This window comes from Festucalex cinctus, chromosome 12, assembly GCF_051991245.1.
Source record: "Festucalex cinctus isolate MCC-2025b chromosome 12, RoL_Fcin_1.0, whole genome shotgun sequence".
Lineage (NCBI taxonomy): Eukaryota > Metazoa > Chordata > Actinopteri > Syngnathiformes > Syngnathidae > Festucalex > Festucalex cinctus.
In genome coordinates this window covers 6834225-6855555 of record NC_135422.1, presented here as the reverse complement: position 1 = coordinate 6855555, position 21331 = coordinate 6834225, and the positions used below count along the sequence as shown (strand labels likewise).

General features: G+C 37.5%; 1 protein-coding gene across 7 annotated transcripts in view; it reads right to left on the bottom strand.

The window, feature by feature from the left end:
* The window catches only part of LOC144031370 (interphotoreceptor matrix proteoglycan 1-like), a 40690-nt gene that overhangs the window by 15783 nt on the left and 3576 nt on the right, over window positions 1-21331 (bottom strand). For 4 of the 7 annotated variants that reach the window (XM_077538442.1, XM_077538447.1, XM_077538449.1 and 1 more), the window contains exons 2-9: window positions 14391-14635; window positions 12247-12795; window positions 3810-4019; window positions 2464-2630; window positions 2128-2156; window positions 1519-1568; window positions 1387-1433; window positions 1161-1310 (exon numbers count right to left, since the gene is read on the bottom strand). In XM_077538442.1, the coding sequence (XP_077394568.1) occupies window positions 1161-1310; window positions 1387-1433; window positions 1519-1568; window positions 2128-2156; window positions 2464-2630; window positions 3810-4019; window positions 12247-12316 (723 nt within the window). In that variant the 5' untranslated portion in view covers window positions 12317-12795; window positions 14391-14635. The remainder of the gene's footprint in view (window positions 1-1160; window positions 1311-1386; window positions 1434-1518; window positions 1569-2127; window positions 2157-2463; window positions 2631-3809; window positions 4020-12246; window positions 12796-14390; window positions 14636-21331) is intronic. The other 3 variants (XM_077538445.1, XM_077538446.1, XM_077538444.1) reach the window with 3 other exon arrangements.

The window sequence follows — 21331 nt, the reverse complement described above, 5'->3', positions numbered from 1 at the left end:
AAGAGACTTGGCTGACTGTCAACAAAAGGTTCATGTTCGCTTCCTTTATTAATTTCACAAATATTTCACTTCCTCCGACCCCTGAAAAATACTTTGCTATATCGTCCGCTGACATTTTTCGTGACTACAATATCCATCCATCCATCCATTTTCTTGACCGCTTATTCCTCACAAGAGTCGCGGGGGCTGCTGGCGCCTATCTCAGCTGGCTCTGGGCAGTAGGCGGGGGACACCCTGGACTGGTTGCCAACCAATCGCAGGGCGACTACAATATGTACCTAATAATAATCCTCATGAATAGTATAAATATGAACAACAAATTAAGTACCTCCTTGGATTGTACTTCGGCCAAACACATCACAACTGTCTCCCAACATATTCACTAGCTCTCTGTACGGCACAGTTTCGTATGCCCTTGCTTCGCAATAACTCAAGGGCTTCCTCCAATGTTACACCTTTTCCCCCAACCCTCTGGAACTCCATCCCAGACAACATCTGCAGCTTTAAATTACTCACCTGATTTAAAACCCAATTAAAAAAAACATCTGTTCAGAAATACCGATAATTCGACTCCCCTCCTGCTTTCCCAAATCTGAACTCCCAGCATGGAACTATCACTGCCGTGTCAGTGCCTCAAATTGATTGCTTCCAGTTCCATAGCAATGCTGGACTTGTCAAGAAATGTGTGGCCCAAATACAGCAATGAGTTTACAGTCCACTCGAAGTTGCCAAAGACTGAAAATTTGAGTTGATAGGGGAATAAATCATGTCAAAGATGGTACCCTTCTTAACCATTGAAAGTATGAGGTGGCACTGGAGTACTTATTCACCTAATTAGCTCGACACCTAACCTTCTGGCTTGCAAGCTCTAGGACCCCCTGTGGACATTGATTCATGACTGTGTTTGGGCCAAGAGCAAAGTGGACACACTCCGCCATCCCAGTGTGGCTGTAAGGGGAAAGAGCCACTTGGATTCGGTCCATGTCATAAAGTAGCTGCAGTCCACAAAGCAAGGCCAATATAGCGTTGAAGATCAAATGACATTCATATAGGTCAGACTGCAACCGTTTCATAGTTTGGAATTTGTATGCAACTCATCCAAACAGCTTCAAAGGTCAACTAAAATTCCCAAAATCTGCCAATCCTTCGTGAGATCATACCTTGTCCGTGACTTCTCCGGTGACGTCATCAGCGTCAGCCGCCTGGGAATCATGCAGCAGCTCGATGTACGATGGATCCACAATGGTAGCGTTGAACTCTACAATATATTCCCCATAATTCTCTTTTATCATGTTCGGCCCTTCTTTTATCTGGCAAAGACAAAGTCGTTCTTCAGTGTGACTATTTTCATTTAAAAAGAAGAAGTTGAAACTGCTTTTTTATTACCACAACATTTTCTGTTGGAATGAGAATCACTGGGGGAGTCCAGGTGCCTGAGACCAAATGAAATATGCAAGTTGACATACTGTTAGTCATCCAAAATTTAACACATACTGTATTGGTAGGTCATCAGCTCACTTGTTTTTAACTCGCATTCCACCCCCGGTTCCGGTGTTTCCATTTCAACACTGCCAAACCAAACAATAGTCATTAGAATGGGACTTTCTACTCTACAAAGATCCTTTTTGGTAAATTAAACTTTGGGATATTGTTTTTTAAATTAATATTTTTTGGTACTTTCAAATGTATTTTCTGTTGCTACAATGTACAACAATATATTAAAGCTCGACTGATATGGATTTATTTAGGCTGATGCTGGTAAAGATTTTGGGCAGAAAAAAAATATATGCTAATGCAGTAAATGTCTAGTACATAGGAAAAGATAATCGAGAATGGCCAATTATTTTGATAGATATTTGAAGGGCCACAATCAGCCAGGCCCTAGTTTAGATGTTACTTATTATTATTATTATTATTATTATTATTATTATTATTATTATTATTATTATTATTATTATGATGTGGGTTAAGGAACAACATACGGCAAGTGAAATTGAACTTTGAGGAAGGAAGGTCCAAATCTGGATCTAACTTGGCCAATGTACAAACTGAGCAAAATAGTAAAATTCAGAAGTAACCTTAAAACACACGCAAAAAAGCTACTTTAAAATATGAGCTTTCACTTACCCTTCAAGTTCAGCCTGCTCGGCCACTCTCTGAAAGTAAAAAAAAAAAAAACATCATCACATTTTATCTGTGACTCTGAAAGTATATGATTAATGATTAGTAATGCGAGAAAATCATTCACAGCCCCAATTCACATGTATTTAACTTTGAGTTTCAATACATTTGCATTTAATCTTAAATACGGTTTATTATTTTACATTCATATTATTTATAATTATTGCATTTTGTAATGTTCCCATGACATGTCAAATTTGCCTGTATAATATACTATTCAGTTAAAAAGTTAATATATTAAACTTTTTGTCCAGTTTCCAAATAAGTTCTCGCAGCACTCACCCGGGCCACCATGTCCAGATGCTCCTGAGAACTGCTGAAGTTCTGAGCCAGGTCATCCATACAGAGGTTTTCATGTTGGCAGGTGTAAACCCAAGATCGGTACTCCTCTGTGTTTGGCACCCTGTCCAGGAAAATGCGAAAGGCCTCCCAAATGGCTTCCTGGCAAACTTGGAAAAAAAAAAAAAGAAAAAAAGAAGATAATTTTGTGTTCTTGTCAAATGCACATGTCTGCTTGCCACTCTTTCCTGACATTTAATATTTAGTGTAAATGAAATGCTCACATAGATAGTTTTATTCTGAGTACAATTGGATCACAGAAAAAGTATGTGCAGAAATGCAGACATTATTTGTGGAAAATGGAAATGGTGAATTAATTATTCCACTGTGATAATTATTCATATATTCATAATATGTCTGTAAATCCACAGTACAAATGAGAGTGCCTTCTAATAGTATTTGAGCACAGTAGCTCCAAATAAGGTTCAAAAATATAAAAAAATAAATAAAATGCTAAAAGTATTTGCTCTAATTCAATAAAGGACAACTTATTCATGCTTTTTAATCTTCTGCATTTGCATATCTTTATGAATATAAATATCCTAATCACAATGGAGTCTCTTTTTGCCTGCAAGGTCCGAAGTGTCCAACATCAACTTTATTCTCTGGCAAATTAATTTCTGCACGCAGTGATTACGTCTCAACACCAAAGTCATCTGGCTTCTTTTTTTTTTAATGACTCATTGGAGTCATGCGCGTTATCATCTATTGTAACAGCCAAGGTGGCCATTTTTATGCACTGCTTGATTCAAACAATCTATTTTTTGGACAGAGACCATTTACATATAAATGCTGAATATCCAGTCTGGCTCAGTGTCTTTCCCCCCAAAATGATATATCCATTTGCTTTTATCATTATTGACATGTCAACTCTTTGTATTTTTCTTCTTTTTTGCCCATTTTTTTTTAGCCCAGTAAATCACATTTAGCAGGTATTTGTATGGGACCTGTGATTGCGGGAATAAGCAGATCAGCCAAGCACAACAGTGCGGCTGAAATCTGTATTCTTCCGAAGTAAAAAGTTTTTCAAGTGTTCGGTGCAAGCTGCAAGCACATCTAGATGAAAACGATTCAACTAGAAGGCAAGGCTGACTTGTGGAAGCAGCCCTCTTGAAACTGAACAAGATCACACAGGGCAGGGATATAGCTGAGGAGGGCAAGCTGCAAGATGATTGGTTGTGCAAACATTGTAAAATATAAATGACAACTATCACTTTCAAAATAAATAAATGAAATGCAAGAGATTAACTAGGCTACATGTAAAAATAAAAACTGAGCGTGTAATTTACCTCGAAGCTTGTAGTACGCGCGATGGCTGCCGATGACGGCTTTCACCGTCTCCTGAGGACATACTTTGACACCAGTGGTGAGAATGGTGGACCTCTTCCTCCGATGTCCATCCTCGGCGTTGTTGCTGTTGTATTTCGTCGTTCTAGAAGCTTCTAAAAAGTGCCGGTACTTCACATCCCGGAGTCCGAAAATACCGTGGTGCTGGATGTCTGCAAGGAGGAGGAACAGAAAGCATTTGTTGTTATGTAATTAGAGCTGACAAAAGGTTGTTGTTTTTTTTAATCAGAATAATCACATCTTCGAATTTAGATTAATCACGATTAATCGCTTAATTAAAAAGGGCTTTTATCAACACTTTTCCCACCAAATTTAAAGAGCACCTGTATTTTTTTTTTTTATTTTATGTTATGAGAACTTTAACATTTTTTGATCCACTGCACACTCTCATCCTACTGCTTAATTACCTGCATAATTTAAAATGGCAAAAATTATCCCCATATTTCGACATGAACAAATATAACGCTTTACTTTAATGCATGTAATGTTTATTACTCAACCACAACCTCTGATACCTTTAACGTAACCATCTGCTGTCAGTAAAAGGATCATCTGCCGTCAAAATTAATAATGTGATTAATCTGCGTGAATACATGATTAATGCGATAATTTGTTGTGATTAATTAATTAGTTAACTTTTTAACTTTGAAAGCACTATTTGTAATACATTTTCTTCAAACAGTACCTCTAAAGCAGGACTATACAGAGGTCTCACATAATTGCAATACAATCATACTATGAAATATAGAATTTCAACATTTTACATTTTACAGGTAAAACCCAAATAAACAAATCAAGTAAGTACAAAGGGTGTCCCAAAAGTAGGAAGATAGAGTTTTGATCTTTTATTATTGTTTTACTATGACAATGCATCATAATAAGTTGCATTTTTTCCATTGATGCTTCAGTCCACCCCAAAACCAGGTTTGATGACACCCTTCAAGGAATGCCTCTACCCCATTTATCACGTCTTCATCAGTATCAAAATGCTGACTACAGAATTCGTTCTACAGACTGTACAAAAAGACGTCTGATGTGGCCAAATCTGGGAAATAGTGAGGGTGAGGACAGAGCTGGTATCCACAGTCGCCAACAGTGCTCACTGGAATCTTGCTGTGTGAGCAACAACCAAACACTATGTCTAAGTTTCCCGTAATGTTTAAAAGCAGCACCTTATCAGTCACTCAAAGAGTTAGGCTATCTGCTGTATGAAGATAGCAGTATGTGTAATTGTTTTCAAGGTGAGGAGGTAAATTATTGGGGACTAATAAAAAATAAATTAAAAAAAACACTGCTCTTGTCTCTGGCCAAAAGCATTCCGCAGTATAACTGAACATGATCTAATAAAGTTTCTTCAGAGAAAGAGAGGTGAAGAGAGAAATTCATTAGTTAAGACAAGAGGAGGCAAAGGTATTCAATTTAGAAATTATTTATAGGTGGAAAAAGTAGCAAAGGGTTCCAGGTTTAATACGTTCATCAAAAAGCATGTCCTGATTAAATATGACCCCAAGGTTTCTTAACCTGGGGCGCACCTTTTTACGAAGTGATCCCAAACAGCTGTCAACTTTAGAAGCCAATCTGTCGGGGGAAACAATTAATACCTCAGTTTTCACCGCATTCAAACGAAGCAAGCTGTAAAAAATCCAGCCATAAAAAAAAGTTCAACTTAGCCATCATGCAGCAGTACACTTCTCTCAAATGTACTATTGAGGTTAAAAAATATATATATTTGGAGGTCATCTGCATAAAAGTGATATAAGATACCTTCAAATCTGCTGAAGACAGTGTGGAAGCATGTAGGGTGGAGAAACAATGGGCCCTAATAGTGAACCTTGAGGAACACCACAAGAAATGGCGAAAACTGATCCATGTGGGCTAACAAAAATTTATTTGATACATAAGATATGAACCACTTAAGGCAGTATGACTGAACTTAATCTAAATTTCCTCTTTCTATTCATGAAGAAGTGACGATCAAAAGCTGTGTAAAGTTCAATCAGAAACAAAAACATTTATCAGCATCTAATTGTCGTTACAGGCTGTAAAGAAGAGCTGTTTCTGATTATACTGATTATGACCTAAATAAGCTTGGAAGATCTACTTCAAGGTTATTAGTCCTACTAGCCATCTTTCTTTCTCTCACATAGTTACACTAGCTTAGCATAAGCATTAGCAATAGCCAGTTTTTCTCTCTCGGTCAACAGACCGGAAAAAGCAGCTGCATCACACTCAATTGGAGAATGTTTAAATGAAGAAATTTAGCACCAATCTTGGAACATTTTTGTTACTATTACTATTAACATACATTAGAATAATATTAAGTTTAGTAGCGTAAACTGTGGTGTTGAAAGTGCGTGTCGCAGTGCTGCCCTTTTCAAAGGCGACAGATTTGTGTCAATATTGTATCATTACAGGCTTATCGCTAACTTTCGTGACTCTGTTTGTTGGCCAGTCCACATTTTAATAATATATGTCGATGTACCTTTGAATAAAGGTTTACTTTGGCCCCATCGTTACTAGCATATTACCAATTTTCATAATCTGACTGTTGGAACTTGGAACTAGCACCAGTTCTCGGTTAGCTTCGCTTTGTCATTCTTTAGCTTCTTTAGCTAAAGAATAGCATTTAGCATTCTTTAGCTTTGTCACTCTTTAGCAGTCAGGCTACATGTCAAGTATGTTATTTGTATGAATATTTGTTCCCCCACTCACACATATCGTCCATTCAAGTCACCGAGGTCGAGTTGGTGAGTAGTTTGAAGTTTTTAGGTGTTACTATTACAGATGAGTTTTGATATGTAAACTTAACTAATGCACTCTGAATTGTTATTTTTGCATAACTTTTATTGGTGCGTAATTGAGTGCATCCTCTCTAATCATTCTCTAGTTTGGTAGCTTCACTCTGAAGGATCAGAAAACTGAAATTGATGTGTCCAAACTGAGGCCTTAAGTATTGTAAATGACACTGCTGGTCATCCAACTGCCAGCCTTTTTGTTCTTATGCCTTCAGACAAACGTTTCCATTCTATTAAATGTTCCAGCTATCATTTTTCTGAGAGTTTCTTCCCCACTACTGCGCCCAGATTGAACAACTCCAAATGAAATGAAATGAAAATAATGTGCCTATTGTCTTGCACTATATCTTGCACCGTTTCTCCTTTTCTATGTCAGTTTTGTAAGGTGTTTTATTCTGTGCAGTAATTTATCCTTCTGTAAGGTGATTATGGGTCTTTTCCACAAGTTTTCTGCAGCCAAGTTTTATTGCTGTTCTTGTGCGCTGTATTTTGTTTACATAATATGGTGCTGGTCACTTGCAACTGTTTTCCATTGTTGTGCTTAGACAAATAACAAACAAAGTGATTCTGATTTCGAATGATTCTTGTGGCTTCATTTTCATCAGCATATCAATAACTGCTTCTTCTTGAGTATGTCGATAGTTGTGTAAGGCCGTCATAATAGTCTAATTGTCAATAAATACCAGTAGTACTCATTCTTCACTAGCCAGTCTACATGTCAAATGTCACTGGAATTCCCTGTCGACCGCATTCAGCTGAGTTTGTGCTGGATTACATCACAACAAGCGCCCAAAAAAGCTGATGAAAATCAACAAATATGACGCATAACTCCAACACGGGCTGCCATGTGGGCACGAACGAGGTGCGACACGCTACCCACGTGCAGGAGACCTCGGCTCGGACGGCCAGTATGAGCAGAAGCTAATTCGCCGCTGTTACACAAGCCAGTCGTCAGTATTGCATCAGAACTGTTTGAGAAGAAAAGCCAGCATTGTGATGCCAGGTGGCAACCCTCAGAGGGCTCCTTAAGACAATAAGCCAGGATTTATAAGCTCCCCTCCAAACACAGACGGGAAGTCATCAGACCCAAATAACAAACTGGCCTCCTCTGGATTATCAAACATGCTTGAAGAAAACGAAAGATTTTTTTTGGGCGGGGGGTGTTGTTCTTTGTTGTTTTTTGGGAGAAAAACAAAACGAGAGATCAATTCTGCAACGTGATCCTCTTTCGATTCTGGCAAGCGAGATGGACTCATGCATGCGTAGACAGTGGACAAACAAGAGTGCAGCGCAGGGCACTCAGGTTGTGTTGTTTGTGTGAACGTCTCAGATGAACACTTGCTTTGTTGTTTTAATGGTTTTCTTCACAGAAATTGCTTTGCCATTACACTGTACACAGCGCTGGGGAATAAACCGATACGTGATTTAACAAATACAGCTTATGTTGTGACTTAATAAGTTCACATAGATTGTTGTTTTTACGTATTACTGTTCACAGTAGTATAAAAATGTTTGATTCCTGTTTTTGTGTTTAAAGATTTGGATCGGTTGACTTGTTTTTGAAAAATAATGTGAATTTATTTCTGATTTTGCTCAAATTGTATCGAGGCTTACTGTTACTCCCAGGGGGCAGCCATTTTGCTGGGGGATGTCAGAATTAATCCATTAACTCATTCACTGCCATTGACGGCTAAAGACGTCAAAGTTCCAATTTCATTGGACTGGCAGTAAATGAGTTAAGGGCTCATATTGCAAACGTCACAAATCCAGAAAACAGGTGAACCATGATTGGTTGTCTCCGGCCCAAAAGGAAGTGAGATGTCAATTTCAGTTGACAGTACGATTTTCCTGCCATATGTTATATTCATCAGAATACCGTGTTTAGTCTATTGGGGGCATATAGAACAAATTACAGTTAAGAAAATTCTGGACGTGACTGGTGACTTCCGTTTTAAGGTTTGTGCACAGTTCTGACATGACGTGATGATGGACCCAAGGTCACCGTGCAGCTAATTCACCACTGAAAAGGGAAGCTGATAAAAAATAAAAAATAAAAAAAAGTTAAATGTTCAGAATGTGACTTAGAGAGAAAGGATATAAGCGTGGGTGTGTTTTCCTCCTACGTCAGCCTTGAAGATTGACACACCAAAGCACGTCCTTCAGATTTCCACGTTAAAGAGCAGCGGCGCGGCGCTGGGAGAGTGAATAGCGCACCTCTGACATTCCGTGTGAGGGAACAGCCGCCAATGAAGTCAACTTTTGTGACACACAATATGACTCTTCATTCAACTTTCTTGTGTTCATGTCTTTGCAGAACACAAGCACAGTATTGTATTGCACTGTGAGATACCATTGACGTCAAATGTGAAAGAGGATGGAGAAATCTGAACATATATACTGAAAAATCCTAACCCAAATGGCCTCAAACTGAGAATATGCAAAGAATCGTTGTCAAGAGTGACAAAAGGTCACACTTTTGTGCTTGTTGTTGGTGGAGTCTTTTTATGCCCCAAAATAAAAATGTGACATCTCTGCATGGAGTTGCTTTTATTTATCTGTGGCTGTAGTCACAATAGACCGGAACTGCACATTTATTTAACTAGTTTTCATTTATGTTAGCAGCATGGTGTGCTAGTGGTTTGCAAGTCTGCCTCATCCCTTTTGAGAGGTTGGGGTTCCAATCGCAGATGGAGTTGATTGGTGGATGACGAACGGACGGACGGATGGATGGATGGATGGATGGATGGATGGATGGATGGATGGATGGATGGATGGATGGATGGATGGATGGATGATGCATTGATGGATGGATGTTTGATTGATCGATCGGTTGGTTGGTTGGTTGGTTGGTTGGTTGGTTGGTTGGTTGGTTGGTTGGTTGGTTGGTTGGTTGGATGGGTGATTGGTGGATGATGGATGGATGAATGACTAATTGGATGGATGGGTGGCTAATTGAATGGATGGATGCTGGATGGATGGATGGATGGATGGATGGATGGATGGATGGATGGATGGATGGATGAATGGATGGATGATGGATGGATGATGATGGACAGATGGATGGATGGACGGATGGATGGATTATGACAATGTGACCCTTTGCATTCCACATGTGCATTTTTGTGAATGTGAGTGTGAGTGGTTGTTTGTTTATGGGATTAGCTGGCAACCAGTGCAGGGTGCCCCCCAAATCTCGCCCCAAGTCCACTTGGTCAGACTCTAGTCCGCAATCCCAATGAGCACAAGCACTCTAGAAAAATGTAATGGAAAAAATGATGGATGAAATCTCATTAGGAGCTAATATCTCCTGTTTTTTTGGCTAACCACACTGATTAAACTTCCAAGTGTTAACGGTGGTCTTGCATGATTTTTGATAAGACAACGTTTAAATGAGGGTGTGTTTTTGTTGTTGTTGTTGATGTTTTATTGTGCACATGCACAGCCACGGGGATGAGAGCGGGGAGGAGGGACGAGAGACCTTAATGGCCGACGCAGGCGCAGGAGGCCGCCCGGCGGAGGTACGAGCCAGAAAAGATTAGCGTCCTGTGACGCCGGGAACAGAATGGCTTTTGTTTCCTTCGGCGTAATGAGCTCAAGCGGGCACATCACACCGATCAAGACACCAGACGTTATCACATTATACGATCCACGCACACACGGCCACCTGTTTTGTTCATGGGGAATACTTGTGAGCTTCAACTTGCTTTTGTGGATCTAATTTAAAAAAAGTTCCTCATTTCATTCTGCAGTGAGGGCCTTTGAACAAGCTTGTAAATACCACTGCTCTTGAGTTGATTATTATTGTGATTGTAGTATGAAATTAGATAAAACTTTACAACTCATCTTTTGATATTGGCATGATCTATTTAATTCTTAGTTTTGTTGGTATTTCATCTGTGTGGGTTTTTTTGTTTGTTTTGTTTTACCTGCTGCTGCTATTAAAAAATAAGAAGAATGTTACTTTTACATTATAATTTCACATAAAAGATCAAATAAAAAAAAATAAAAAAAAGTTACATTGTTAGCATTAATGGTACTACTACTACTACTAATAATAATAATAATAATAATAATAATAATAATAATAATAATAATAATAATAATAATAATTACAAATAATGAAAATAATGACAACAATAATAATAATAATAATAATAATAATAATAATAATAATAATAATAATAATAATAATAATAATAATAATAATGCACATTGGACTGGTTGCCAACCATTTGCGTGCCAATAATAATAATAATAATGGGTGTTTTATACCATTGTTTTTCAGACCAATGCCCGTATGGAGTAAAATTTCATATTGACAAAAAATAATAAACGATAAAACGATAATTCACTGATGTGTCAAACTGCCACAATATTGCACCAACTACTGCCGAGGAGGACTTACGAAGTACCTGATACTTTAAAATGAGGCCTGCTACGATACCCGTTGTCGGTACTCGTCCATTTCTAATGATAACAGTAATACAGGCAACCATAATATGCTGCCCTGACAATGACAGGGTGGACATTTTTTACTTATGTTATATGTAATATATGAACACATGGTAGACCTTCTTAGCATCATTTTACCATAAGCGAGCTGACTGTGCACTGTTTACAAACATTATCTTCTTCTTATTATTGTTTTTTTAAATCAATTGAAATTTCACTCTATGATAAAGTTAAACTTGACAACACCCAACTATGATGACAATTTAAAAACATAAGTGTTAAATATTTCTATTCTACAACTGTCTGCCGTTCCAGCCTCAGTTGAAGCAAGACAAAACGCTGCTCGTATTGTCGCCGAATGTGTTAAAGGGCAGTTAGCTCAGAACGAGAGGGTGGGCAGCAATTTCAAGGGCACAAACAAAAAGCTTAATATTATTACGAGAATGGCACATATCATAAAAATGACTCATGGATCAAATAACTAACTAAACAAAACAAAACAGATAGAGCATGTTTCACCTCAGAGTTTCAATCTGCTACATTTTCAGGATGATTCTGAATCTGATGAGGACACCAAAAAGACTAAAATGATTTTGACCCTGTACCATATACGAAAAACAGTTCTCAGTTCCATGAAGTAAAGTTTGACACTACTACAATTTATAACCGCAATAACAACCATATTGCATCGCTTAGTAATAAATAATGTTTAAATTGTAATGCCAGAAGTTTATCGCCATGTATTACAGGACTATTTTATGTATTTTATAATCATATACCAGTATAATGTAATTTTCTTTCATCAGATTTTACTTCTTTTATATCTTTTACTCTTATCATAAAATCTCCATGAGCTTTCTTTGCTGATTTACGGCTTGCGCTTCCTTGCACTTAAGTTGAAGTTGCCAATGGTAATAAAAGTACAAAATTGAAGGTGGTCTTTTGTTATCTTCACTGGAAAATGAGGATGATCAATTACCAGTCATCCAGTGGATCAAATGGATTCCTACTTTTCACAATCAAAACATGATAACGTGTAAAGACTGAATATGTACAGTCATCTAATCTGATTGTGTTGTTCCTTAATTGTAGATGCAGACCATTTGCCAAAAACAAGCTGATGCCGCCCTACCTTTGACTTGGCTTGATTGCAGGCCGAGCGGACACCAAATGAAGAAGAGTAGTCCTAATTTCCAAAGCATGGTGGGTTACTTTCCAAGGTGGTCTATAGGATGTCCAGGATGTCTTCTGTTGCAGAATGTGTACAAGTGTCCTCATCAGTGCCGTTCAAGTTGTTGTCTAAGTTCCTGGGTGCCGCGGTGGGATCCCAGCAGACGGGAGAGGCGGATGCATGGATGGACGAGCAATGGGAGCAAAGTGGGGGGGGGGGGAGAGAAGAGACAGGGTGGGACGCGCTCGGAATCCCGGCTCGATCTCGGGACGCTTTCCCGTCAGAGCGGCAACAGTGATGAGGTTAAGACGGCAGATTCTGTTTAGGGTTTAATCTCTTTACCTTCTTCTCGCGGCTCGTAATCCGCCACGTGGCCGCCAGGCCTCATCCTGTTAGCCGCCTTCTGGACACGAGCGAACCCTGTCAGCTGAGCACACGTTTGGGCCGCTTCCAAACAACCTGGTGCCGCCCACTCCGCTCCGGCCTGGCCTGGCCCGGTCCCTGGTGCTGCTGAGACAAAGTGGGGAGCAAAGTGGGACAGAAGGCCTCTATTTATGCATGCACACAATGCGCTTTAGTCTTGCTTCTTACACAACCAAATGTGTGGCTTGGAAAGGCCGAGTGTGCCTCAAGCTAATGCAGGCTGCAACCTCTGCTGGATGATGTCAATTTCAAACAGATATAAACAAATCACCGGAGCGGCTCGCTGCGGCGACCGCTGACAGGGAAAGGTCAAGAGCCGGTTCTTCATTTCTATTGTGGCTGCCAAATTTCTTTCCACTCTCAACTCAAGTATTGCCCATTTGTTTTTGTGGTCTCTTTCATCATCTCCACTCGAAATCTACATTCTTAGCAGCTGTTATTGCTATTGTTTTCTTCTGTGATTGCCGTCTCCTTTTTCTTTCTGTCAGCCTAGCAGGTGTTTGCTGTTGTTGTTTTGTCCTCTCCTCTCCATCTATCAACCCATCTTCGCTCTATCTGTCCCATAATAGTGTTGCCGCCATTGTTTATTTTTTTTAAATGGATCTTTTTGTCTCCTTTTTCTCTGTCTGTCGGCTCTCAGACTACATACACTGTAAAAAAAAAAAAAGAAAAAGAGAAAAACAAAGTTGCGTGAACTCAAAATGTCAAGGCAACAAGCGCCGATAAAATTTTTAATTGGGCAATTCAACATGATAATATTAGTTTTGCTATGCTGAAAATGGGTTTACCCACATTTCATAACAAAGAAATAAAGGTTTACAGAACAAATTTTCACCTATATTATCCCCCATCTTAAATATATAAGTTAAAAAAAATGGGAAAAAAAAAAAACCTCAGCGTTGTTGTAGAGCAAACAACCAGCTAGCTTGTTATCTTGCTAACTAACATTTGTAACTTAACTGACTGTAACGTAAAAAGGTGTGGAGGGTGGGTGGTATGTTTTTTTTTTTGTGTTTCGTTTACAGTGTAGCCTGCTAGCAGGTGTTATGTCTATTGTTCTATAAATCAAAACAATTCAGAAAATTGTTGTGGAGCAAACAACTAGCTTGCTTTGTTGTGCTAGCCAACATTCTTGCTAAAAATGTCAATAATGTACATTCGTTTCGGAGTAAGCAACTAGTTTGGGTTGTTGTGCTAGCTAACATTGTTGTGCCAATAGTTTATATTTTCAAGTTGTTGCAACTTAAATTACTGGTTTACCCTTAAAAAAGTAAAAGAAAAAAAAACTATAAATCATAAGAACTCAGCCAATTGTTTTGGAGCAAATAACTACCTTGCTTTGTTGTGCTAGCTAGTTGCCATAAATGTCAACAATTTAGCATTTCAAGTTGTTCGTAATTAAATTACCCTAGCCACGTCAAAAAATACCAGCTGTGTTTTATACAGTAGCTACTAGCAGGTGTTACTTTTATGTTATTGTTTAGTTTTGTACTGCTGTGTGTCTCATTTGTCAGTCTCCTCCCTAACTAGCAAGTTTTATTTTGTGCTCCTTTTGTATTGCTTTTGTTGCCTTTTTTTTTTCTCTAGGTATGTTTTCAAATGTTGTATTTTAGCTCCCCTTGTTCGTTCTGTTTACAATGGAGCGTTCCAAATAAATTCCAACGCAAGTGGGAATCACCTACCTGTATACATGTTTGTTTGTTTTTTAATCAGAAATCAACTTGCCTCCATCCATTTTCTATATCACGTATCCTGTTCAGATGTTTGGTGACGTCACAAGCAAAGCAACAATGTTGTGTGCCGTCATCGCTCACTAGTCACAATTTTGGCAGAGTGACACAAACGTGTTGGCGTGCGGCCTCGTCAGTCGTCAGGGCGTATCAGGGCGGGAAGTCTCTGTGTGGCAAGTCTCCGCCCTCATCTCCTCCTGTAAAGAGGATTAGCCGCTCATGTTAGTTGCTAACAAATTGCTGCTGTAAATAAGCCTCTTCAAGAGCAGCCTAATCCTTCCTGGCACTTTTCTGACACACTAATCTCAATTTGGAACCAGCGAGGGCTGAGGTGCAACATATTTTATTGTGAAGAAATATTTAATTGCTGGCGTGGCACGTGTGTACGCATGCAGAGGCTTAGTTTGCCATTAGGCAAAGAAGGCAATTGCTTGGGGCCCCTTAGCCAGCAGGGGCCCCCAGAGGGCCAACAGATTTGACACAAACGCATATCCTTTACATTAGCAGTGAAACAATAACAATTGGCCATCTTAAATTCCTTGTCTCAGATGTTTTTTTTTTCCTTAACAAAATAAACAACCATGATTGATTATTATTGATTATTTTTATGATTATTGATTATTTTTTATTTCTGTAAATGATCATGAATAGTATTAAAAAAAAAAGTACAACCATATATACAAATACGTTTTGTTTTTTTTAAACAACCGTGTATTGTAAGGTGTTTTTTTTTTTAAGACGACCATGTATATATAGTAAGGCGCTTTATTTTCTTCTTTTTTTTTTAAACGACCATGTATAGTAAAGCGCTTTTTTTTAATGACCATGTATAATAAGGCGTTGTTGTTTTTTTGTTTGTTTTTTATTTTATTTGAGGATGACCATGTATATATAGTAAGGCGTTTTTTTGTTTTTGTTTTTTTGTTTTCAACAACCATGTATAGTAAGGTGTATTTTTTTAAGACAACCATGTATAATAAGGCTTTTTTATTATTATTAATTTTCAGTATCTGAAACTGTGAATGTCATTATTCAAAACGACAACAAAATATAAATTAAAATAATATATGATTTCCACTTGGATATGCCAAACAAACTCCTTTTTTTTTTTTTACTCAGGATACCTGAAAAAAAAATAAAAATAAAAATTGCATCAACAGAGCATTATCAGTGTTGTCAGTGGATCCATCCAAAGCTTTGGAAATGCACTCCACATTTTCTATTGCATCACACAGCTGCTTAAATAGATCACCAGTCAATACTTCAGCGTGTCTGGTTGTTTTGTGGGGGATTTGCTTAATTTTAGTTGTCATTTTCTCGTTTAGTTTGCCTTCAATTGTGTACATTGCATCAGTCATTCTTTTATTACTTCTGCCTTTGAGAAAAGAAAAAAAATGCCACTCGAAGTGAGCACTCTGTTGCTTTTTGCTGTTGTGTCATAGATGGAAGAATAACCCCCTATGACAATATAATTTGAGAGCATTTACTTTTCTTGTTCTAACCTCTCAAATTTTGAATAATTGTCTCTTTAAAATATCTAATCTTGGTCTCATACCGCTCGCTGTTCCAAATTGGAACTCTTCACAGCCATCCCGGAATATTAAGCACATTGATCTTTTACTAAGTTGGAGAGGGAATGAATGCAAATTTAGCGGTCCATTCTTCTTTGAATTGCCAATTCTCACTAGTGGAACAGTTGAAGTTGGAGCATGCCACTTTTTGTGCAATCTGAACTCATCCACCTGGCAAAATGTCAGCGAAAATGGCAGTGAACTCAGTGACATGGTAACAAGCTGTCTGTGCGCTAGCATCTGCATGTGTATCGTTGGCACGGAGACGGGTCCTGGAAAACGCCTGCTGTCCCAAACAAAACACATAGGGAAGAAAAATATTTCAATTTAGGCACACCTGTCACGGGGCAGGTTGCCATCACATGCCTCACAAAAACAATATGGCCTCTATTTTCGTAGGCGCATGTGTGCTTGGTGGAAACTGTTGCATCTTCATTTTTGCACCTGGGCACTTTGTTTACCTTGTTAGGGAATTAGAATGTGCCTTTCTGGTTTTTACGGTGGGCCAAGGGCATTTTCAATCACTCGCCACCGGAGCACCTGAAAATTTGGTGACAGATAGTGGACTGGCTTTTAGACTAGGTGAAAGTGGGTCTAAGTTGTGGCACAGGTGGTGTAATTTTGGTGAAATTGAACAGGGCACAGGCAGATTCTGCAATCCGCTGATACTTATTTAATCATATTTATACTTGTAGCATTCCCACATATGTTGTTTCTAACCTTCATTATTATTATTATTATTATTATTATTATTACTATTATTATTATTATTATTATTATTATTATTATTATTATAGCATTTTATTATCCTCACTTTTTTGGCATCAAACACTCCCACATTATACTTTACTTATTTACACCATTCAAATTCCAACTTGCTTCAACAATTCACGCCTTCCAGGGTATATATTGCCTGATTCCACATTACTTACAGTACTTGTACAATTTAATGTTAAAGATCAACTTTTCCTCATTCATTTTCAATGGGACTGACATTGAACTTGTTCTAAGTCCCACTTTGTCATTTAACTACAAGTTACTACTTCATAATTACCAGTAATACTACTGTTTCTACTACTACTACTAATACTACTACTACTACTACTACTATTACTAGTAATTAATAGTTAATTACTTTTTATTTTTCACAGAATTTATCTTTCTATTTCCTTCATTAGCATTCAGCTATTAGCATTCAGCTTTCAGCATTCCCCCGCAATTTCTCCAGAAATTGCACTTAGTCTACTTTATTTATATTATTATCGAAATAAGAATGACTAATAGAGGACCATAGCGACTGCATAGTAACTGACAACATCATCATAATGGACACAGCAACTCCATAGCAACTACAGGGGACGAATAAGGACCATAACAACACAGAACACGTATCACCTGTAGATAAATGTATCCAGGAAAAAATGTCTCTAAACAATAAATAGTATGTTTTTGTGAAATTTCTCTAATCAACTCTGAAATTTAAAATCTTAAGTGTGTATTTCAAATTCATTGTGTTGATATCCATATGGAATTTTGGTCTATCGTCGCTACAATGTGAAAAACACTTATTTCCATTTTTGTCATTTTTTTATTTTATTTTATTTGTATTTTTATTTTTTTATTTATTTACATTTGTATGTTTTGGGGATAAAACTGAATGCAGACATCCCAAAAACATAAAAATATTTTTTTTTAATCACAATAATAATAATAATAATAATAATTATTATATATATATATATATATATATATATAAAATATATATATATATATATATATATATATATTTTTTTTTTTTTTAACAAAAATTGACATGTGTTTTTCCACTTTGTATGTTTTTGAAACTGAATGCAGACAAAAAAAAAACACATAAAAACGTAAAAAATAATAATAATAAAAAAAGACAAAAATTGACAAAGTGTTATTCACATAGGAGCTATGATATGATCCCTGTACGTCAGAAATTGCCGCATCCATTCAGCATGCATCACCCCGTTAGTGCAGCGTGCGCATCAAGTGCTTGAAAGTGACCGTCATCCATCACGATTAGGGTCCGAGTCAAGATGAAGTCAAAGATGAAGATGAAACAATATCGACTCTGCCTGCGGGCTTTGCGCGCAAACATGACAGTCGTGCTGCGTTGTTAATTGTGATTAAATCAACTTTGCATAAACACAACCTAATTGGAATGCATTCATTATGCCTTAAAAAAAAAACATTTATGCCACCATCAACGTTTCCAAGTGTGACGCTCAACCACCATTTGATGGCGACAAGCCTGACCTTCTCATGCAGATGATGGCTTGAATCATAGTGCAATTACAGAGGTCACTTTAAATTATGCAGCAGGGGGAAAGCAGCACTTGCCATCTGTCAAGAGGACTTATTTCACTGCTGCAAATGCCTCCATGCGCTATTGTCCTCTAAGTGCTTACATCCCTCATCTGTAGCTTTGCATTTGGATTTTATTCCATTTGTTGTACTTTATGTATCCCAAAGGAGCAATTGTCTTTAGACTGCAACGCACAATACTTACGGCTTGCATTCCTTCACTGTGAGAACAATTGAGACATGGCGGGCAGGGAAGAGTGATGGTGGGTGTGCCTTTGGCTACATTGGGGGGTAGTTTATGTGATTGATTTCCTGTTATTTATTTGTTGGTGCAGGCACAATGTGGAAATGTTAGACCTGAGGTACACATTTAATTGAATTTGTTTTAATTTATCTTAGATGCACGGGGGAAGTAGTGTTGAGGTTCAGGGTTCAAGACGATTCTATTCTGTTTCTCGACTGCACTTCTTCTGCTCCAGCATTTAGGATTGTGATTGTTGTTGTCATCTATCCATCCACTCTCTATACCACTGATCATCACAAGGGTCTGTTGGAGCTTATTCCAGCCAGGGACGGACAGACAGACAATCACAGGTCCATTATTGTTGTTTTTGGAATGTGTTTTTTTTTTTTTTTTTTTTTTTTATATTTGGCTTGAGGCTTCTGCATAGCAACAAGTGGATAATCTACATATAGCTGCTGGTTTGTGAGCTAAATTTATTTTGAGTCAAAATAAAGTTTAGTTCTGAGACCCCTAATTTTGACATTCACTTGTTAAAATGATGTCATCTTTATAAGATTGTGACTTGTTCCTATCAAAAAATGCAAAAATTTTCTCGTAATACTCAAAATTAAAATCTGACATTTTTCAAAAATTATTTTTCTAAAATTAAGACTAATCAAAAATTGGATTTTGCGTTTGTTAAACATTTATTTTCTTTTAAAATAACATGCTTTGGAAATAAATACAATTTTTTAAATAATTATTTATTTATTTATATATAAGTTTAAAGATTATTATTTATTTGTTAGTTTATAAGTTTATGTAAAAAAAAAAAAAAAAAAAAAAAAAGGGCTTTTTTTATTGTGGACACCACTGCTGGAAACAATTTTTGTGACTTTTTGCAAGATAAATTTGATTTAAGAAGTAACTTTTTTCAGTGTCTCCAGCTCACAAGATTCGAATTTGTTCTCTGGAAATAAGTAAATAAAATCTAGTTTTTAATTGTAATATAAATTTGTGACTTTTGCTGTAATTGCAACTTGTTTTCTCATAATAAAAATACTACAAAAAAAAATACCTGTCTTTTTTTTTTTTCTTTTGACTTTATTCTATTGATTGCAACGTTTGCCTACTGTTGTTGAAGTCTGATATAAAATATTACAAATCTTTTACTGTAATGATGTAGATTGAAATAATTGTACACATTATTGTGTACGTACTGCTTCTCTGTGCCTCTGTATCGTGCGATGACATCACAGTTGCCCAATTTCAGAGGGTGGGAGGGGGCTAACAGTCTAGTCGAAACACTTCTCATTGTGAAAATCTCCCAGGAGGACTTCACCGGTGAGAGTCGGCTTTCGAGCGGCAACATCAACACCTCGGCTACTTTACTTTGTACGTGAGGATTGTCCTAATCCACCGTAATCTGTGATGAAGATCTTTACTCATAAGAGTACTAGCTGTTTGATTAATCGGGCCCCCAAATGGTAAGGAAGGCCCGGCCCGGACCTGCCCGGCCGCCTGTTAAGTGGATGATAAGCATCAAAAGTGGCAGCATGTATCAATGGATAACCATCAGGAAGTGGGAGGCAATTAAAAGGCTTATAAATGCTTCTGCTGGCCTGCTCCTCTCCTGGAAGGCCACAAGGAAGCAAAGTGGGTTGAATGACTTTTCCTTCCAGCATGCTGTCAATCCATTTACTTTGAAAAGAAACAGTTATGCAAATATCAAACTCCAGAGTTTTTCACATTACAAGACTCCAGCAGAGTGGCGGTGCATGAGTGGCGGCTCATGATGAGATTTTTTTTTTTTTTGGACAGATGTACCGAGGGTGGCGATATGACACGCTTCCAAGAAATGATCCCCCATAGAGTTGCCTTTGATTATATCTTAACTTGATCAAAGAAAAAATAGGAAACATTTTTGTGGTAGCCAGCTATGTATCATATCATTCAGAAAATTGTGTATACTGTACACTCACAAATGTAATTTTCCAGAATATATGACAAGAAATTATGGAAATAATCGCACTTTATAAAATGAGATATATATATCTTTATTATTCATAAACATTAAATAGTTTTTCTTGTCACGCTTTGAAGGAATTCCTATAGATGTCCTGTGGCATTGTCAAAAAAAAAAAAGACAAAAAGTCTCCATAATGGGATAGCAAATGGAATTCCAATACACTTGAACTTGCCTTCCAGTATTTAATACAGAAAATGGGAAATACAAAAACCATGGTCGCGTAAAAACATCCAGTGCTGAATCATGCCTCCGTCTCTCATAAGAGCAGCAAGTCGACTCCCCACCCTCTTGAGATAACGGCCCATATAACTCAGCTGGCAGCCCCTCCCTTCCAGGAGATCCAACCTCTTCTGCACCTACGTGTTATTATGTGATTATGAGTTTTATCAAAACAGCTCTTGTGTGTCCCTAATTGGCTGTGTAAGCAGCAGCAGCCTAAAACTACTATGTTGAATAGGCGGAATCATTTGTGCTCCAAAATCTATATATGATCCCTTGTGTATATTGCTGCTAGACTTAGTGTGCATGATTGGTTGGCAACTTAGAGCCAATCACTAAAAACAACACCCTTCACTAAAAAGATGGTGAACACAATTATCAGCTTTATTCTAATATGTTTTTTTCTCAAATGTTTCATAAGATTGACTATTACCTATTCTTCAAGGAAAAACAGAATAGTAAGCATTTGAACTTTTTTTTGAAAAAAAAAAAAAGTGGCTTGTCTTCCTCCAAATGCATT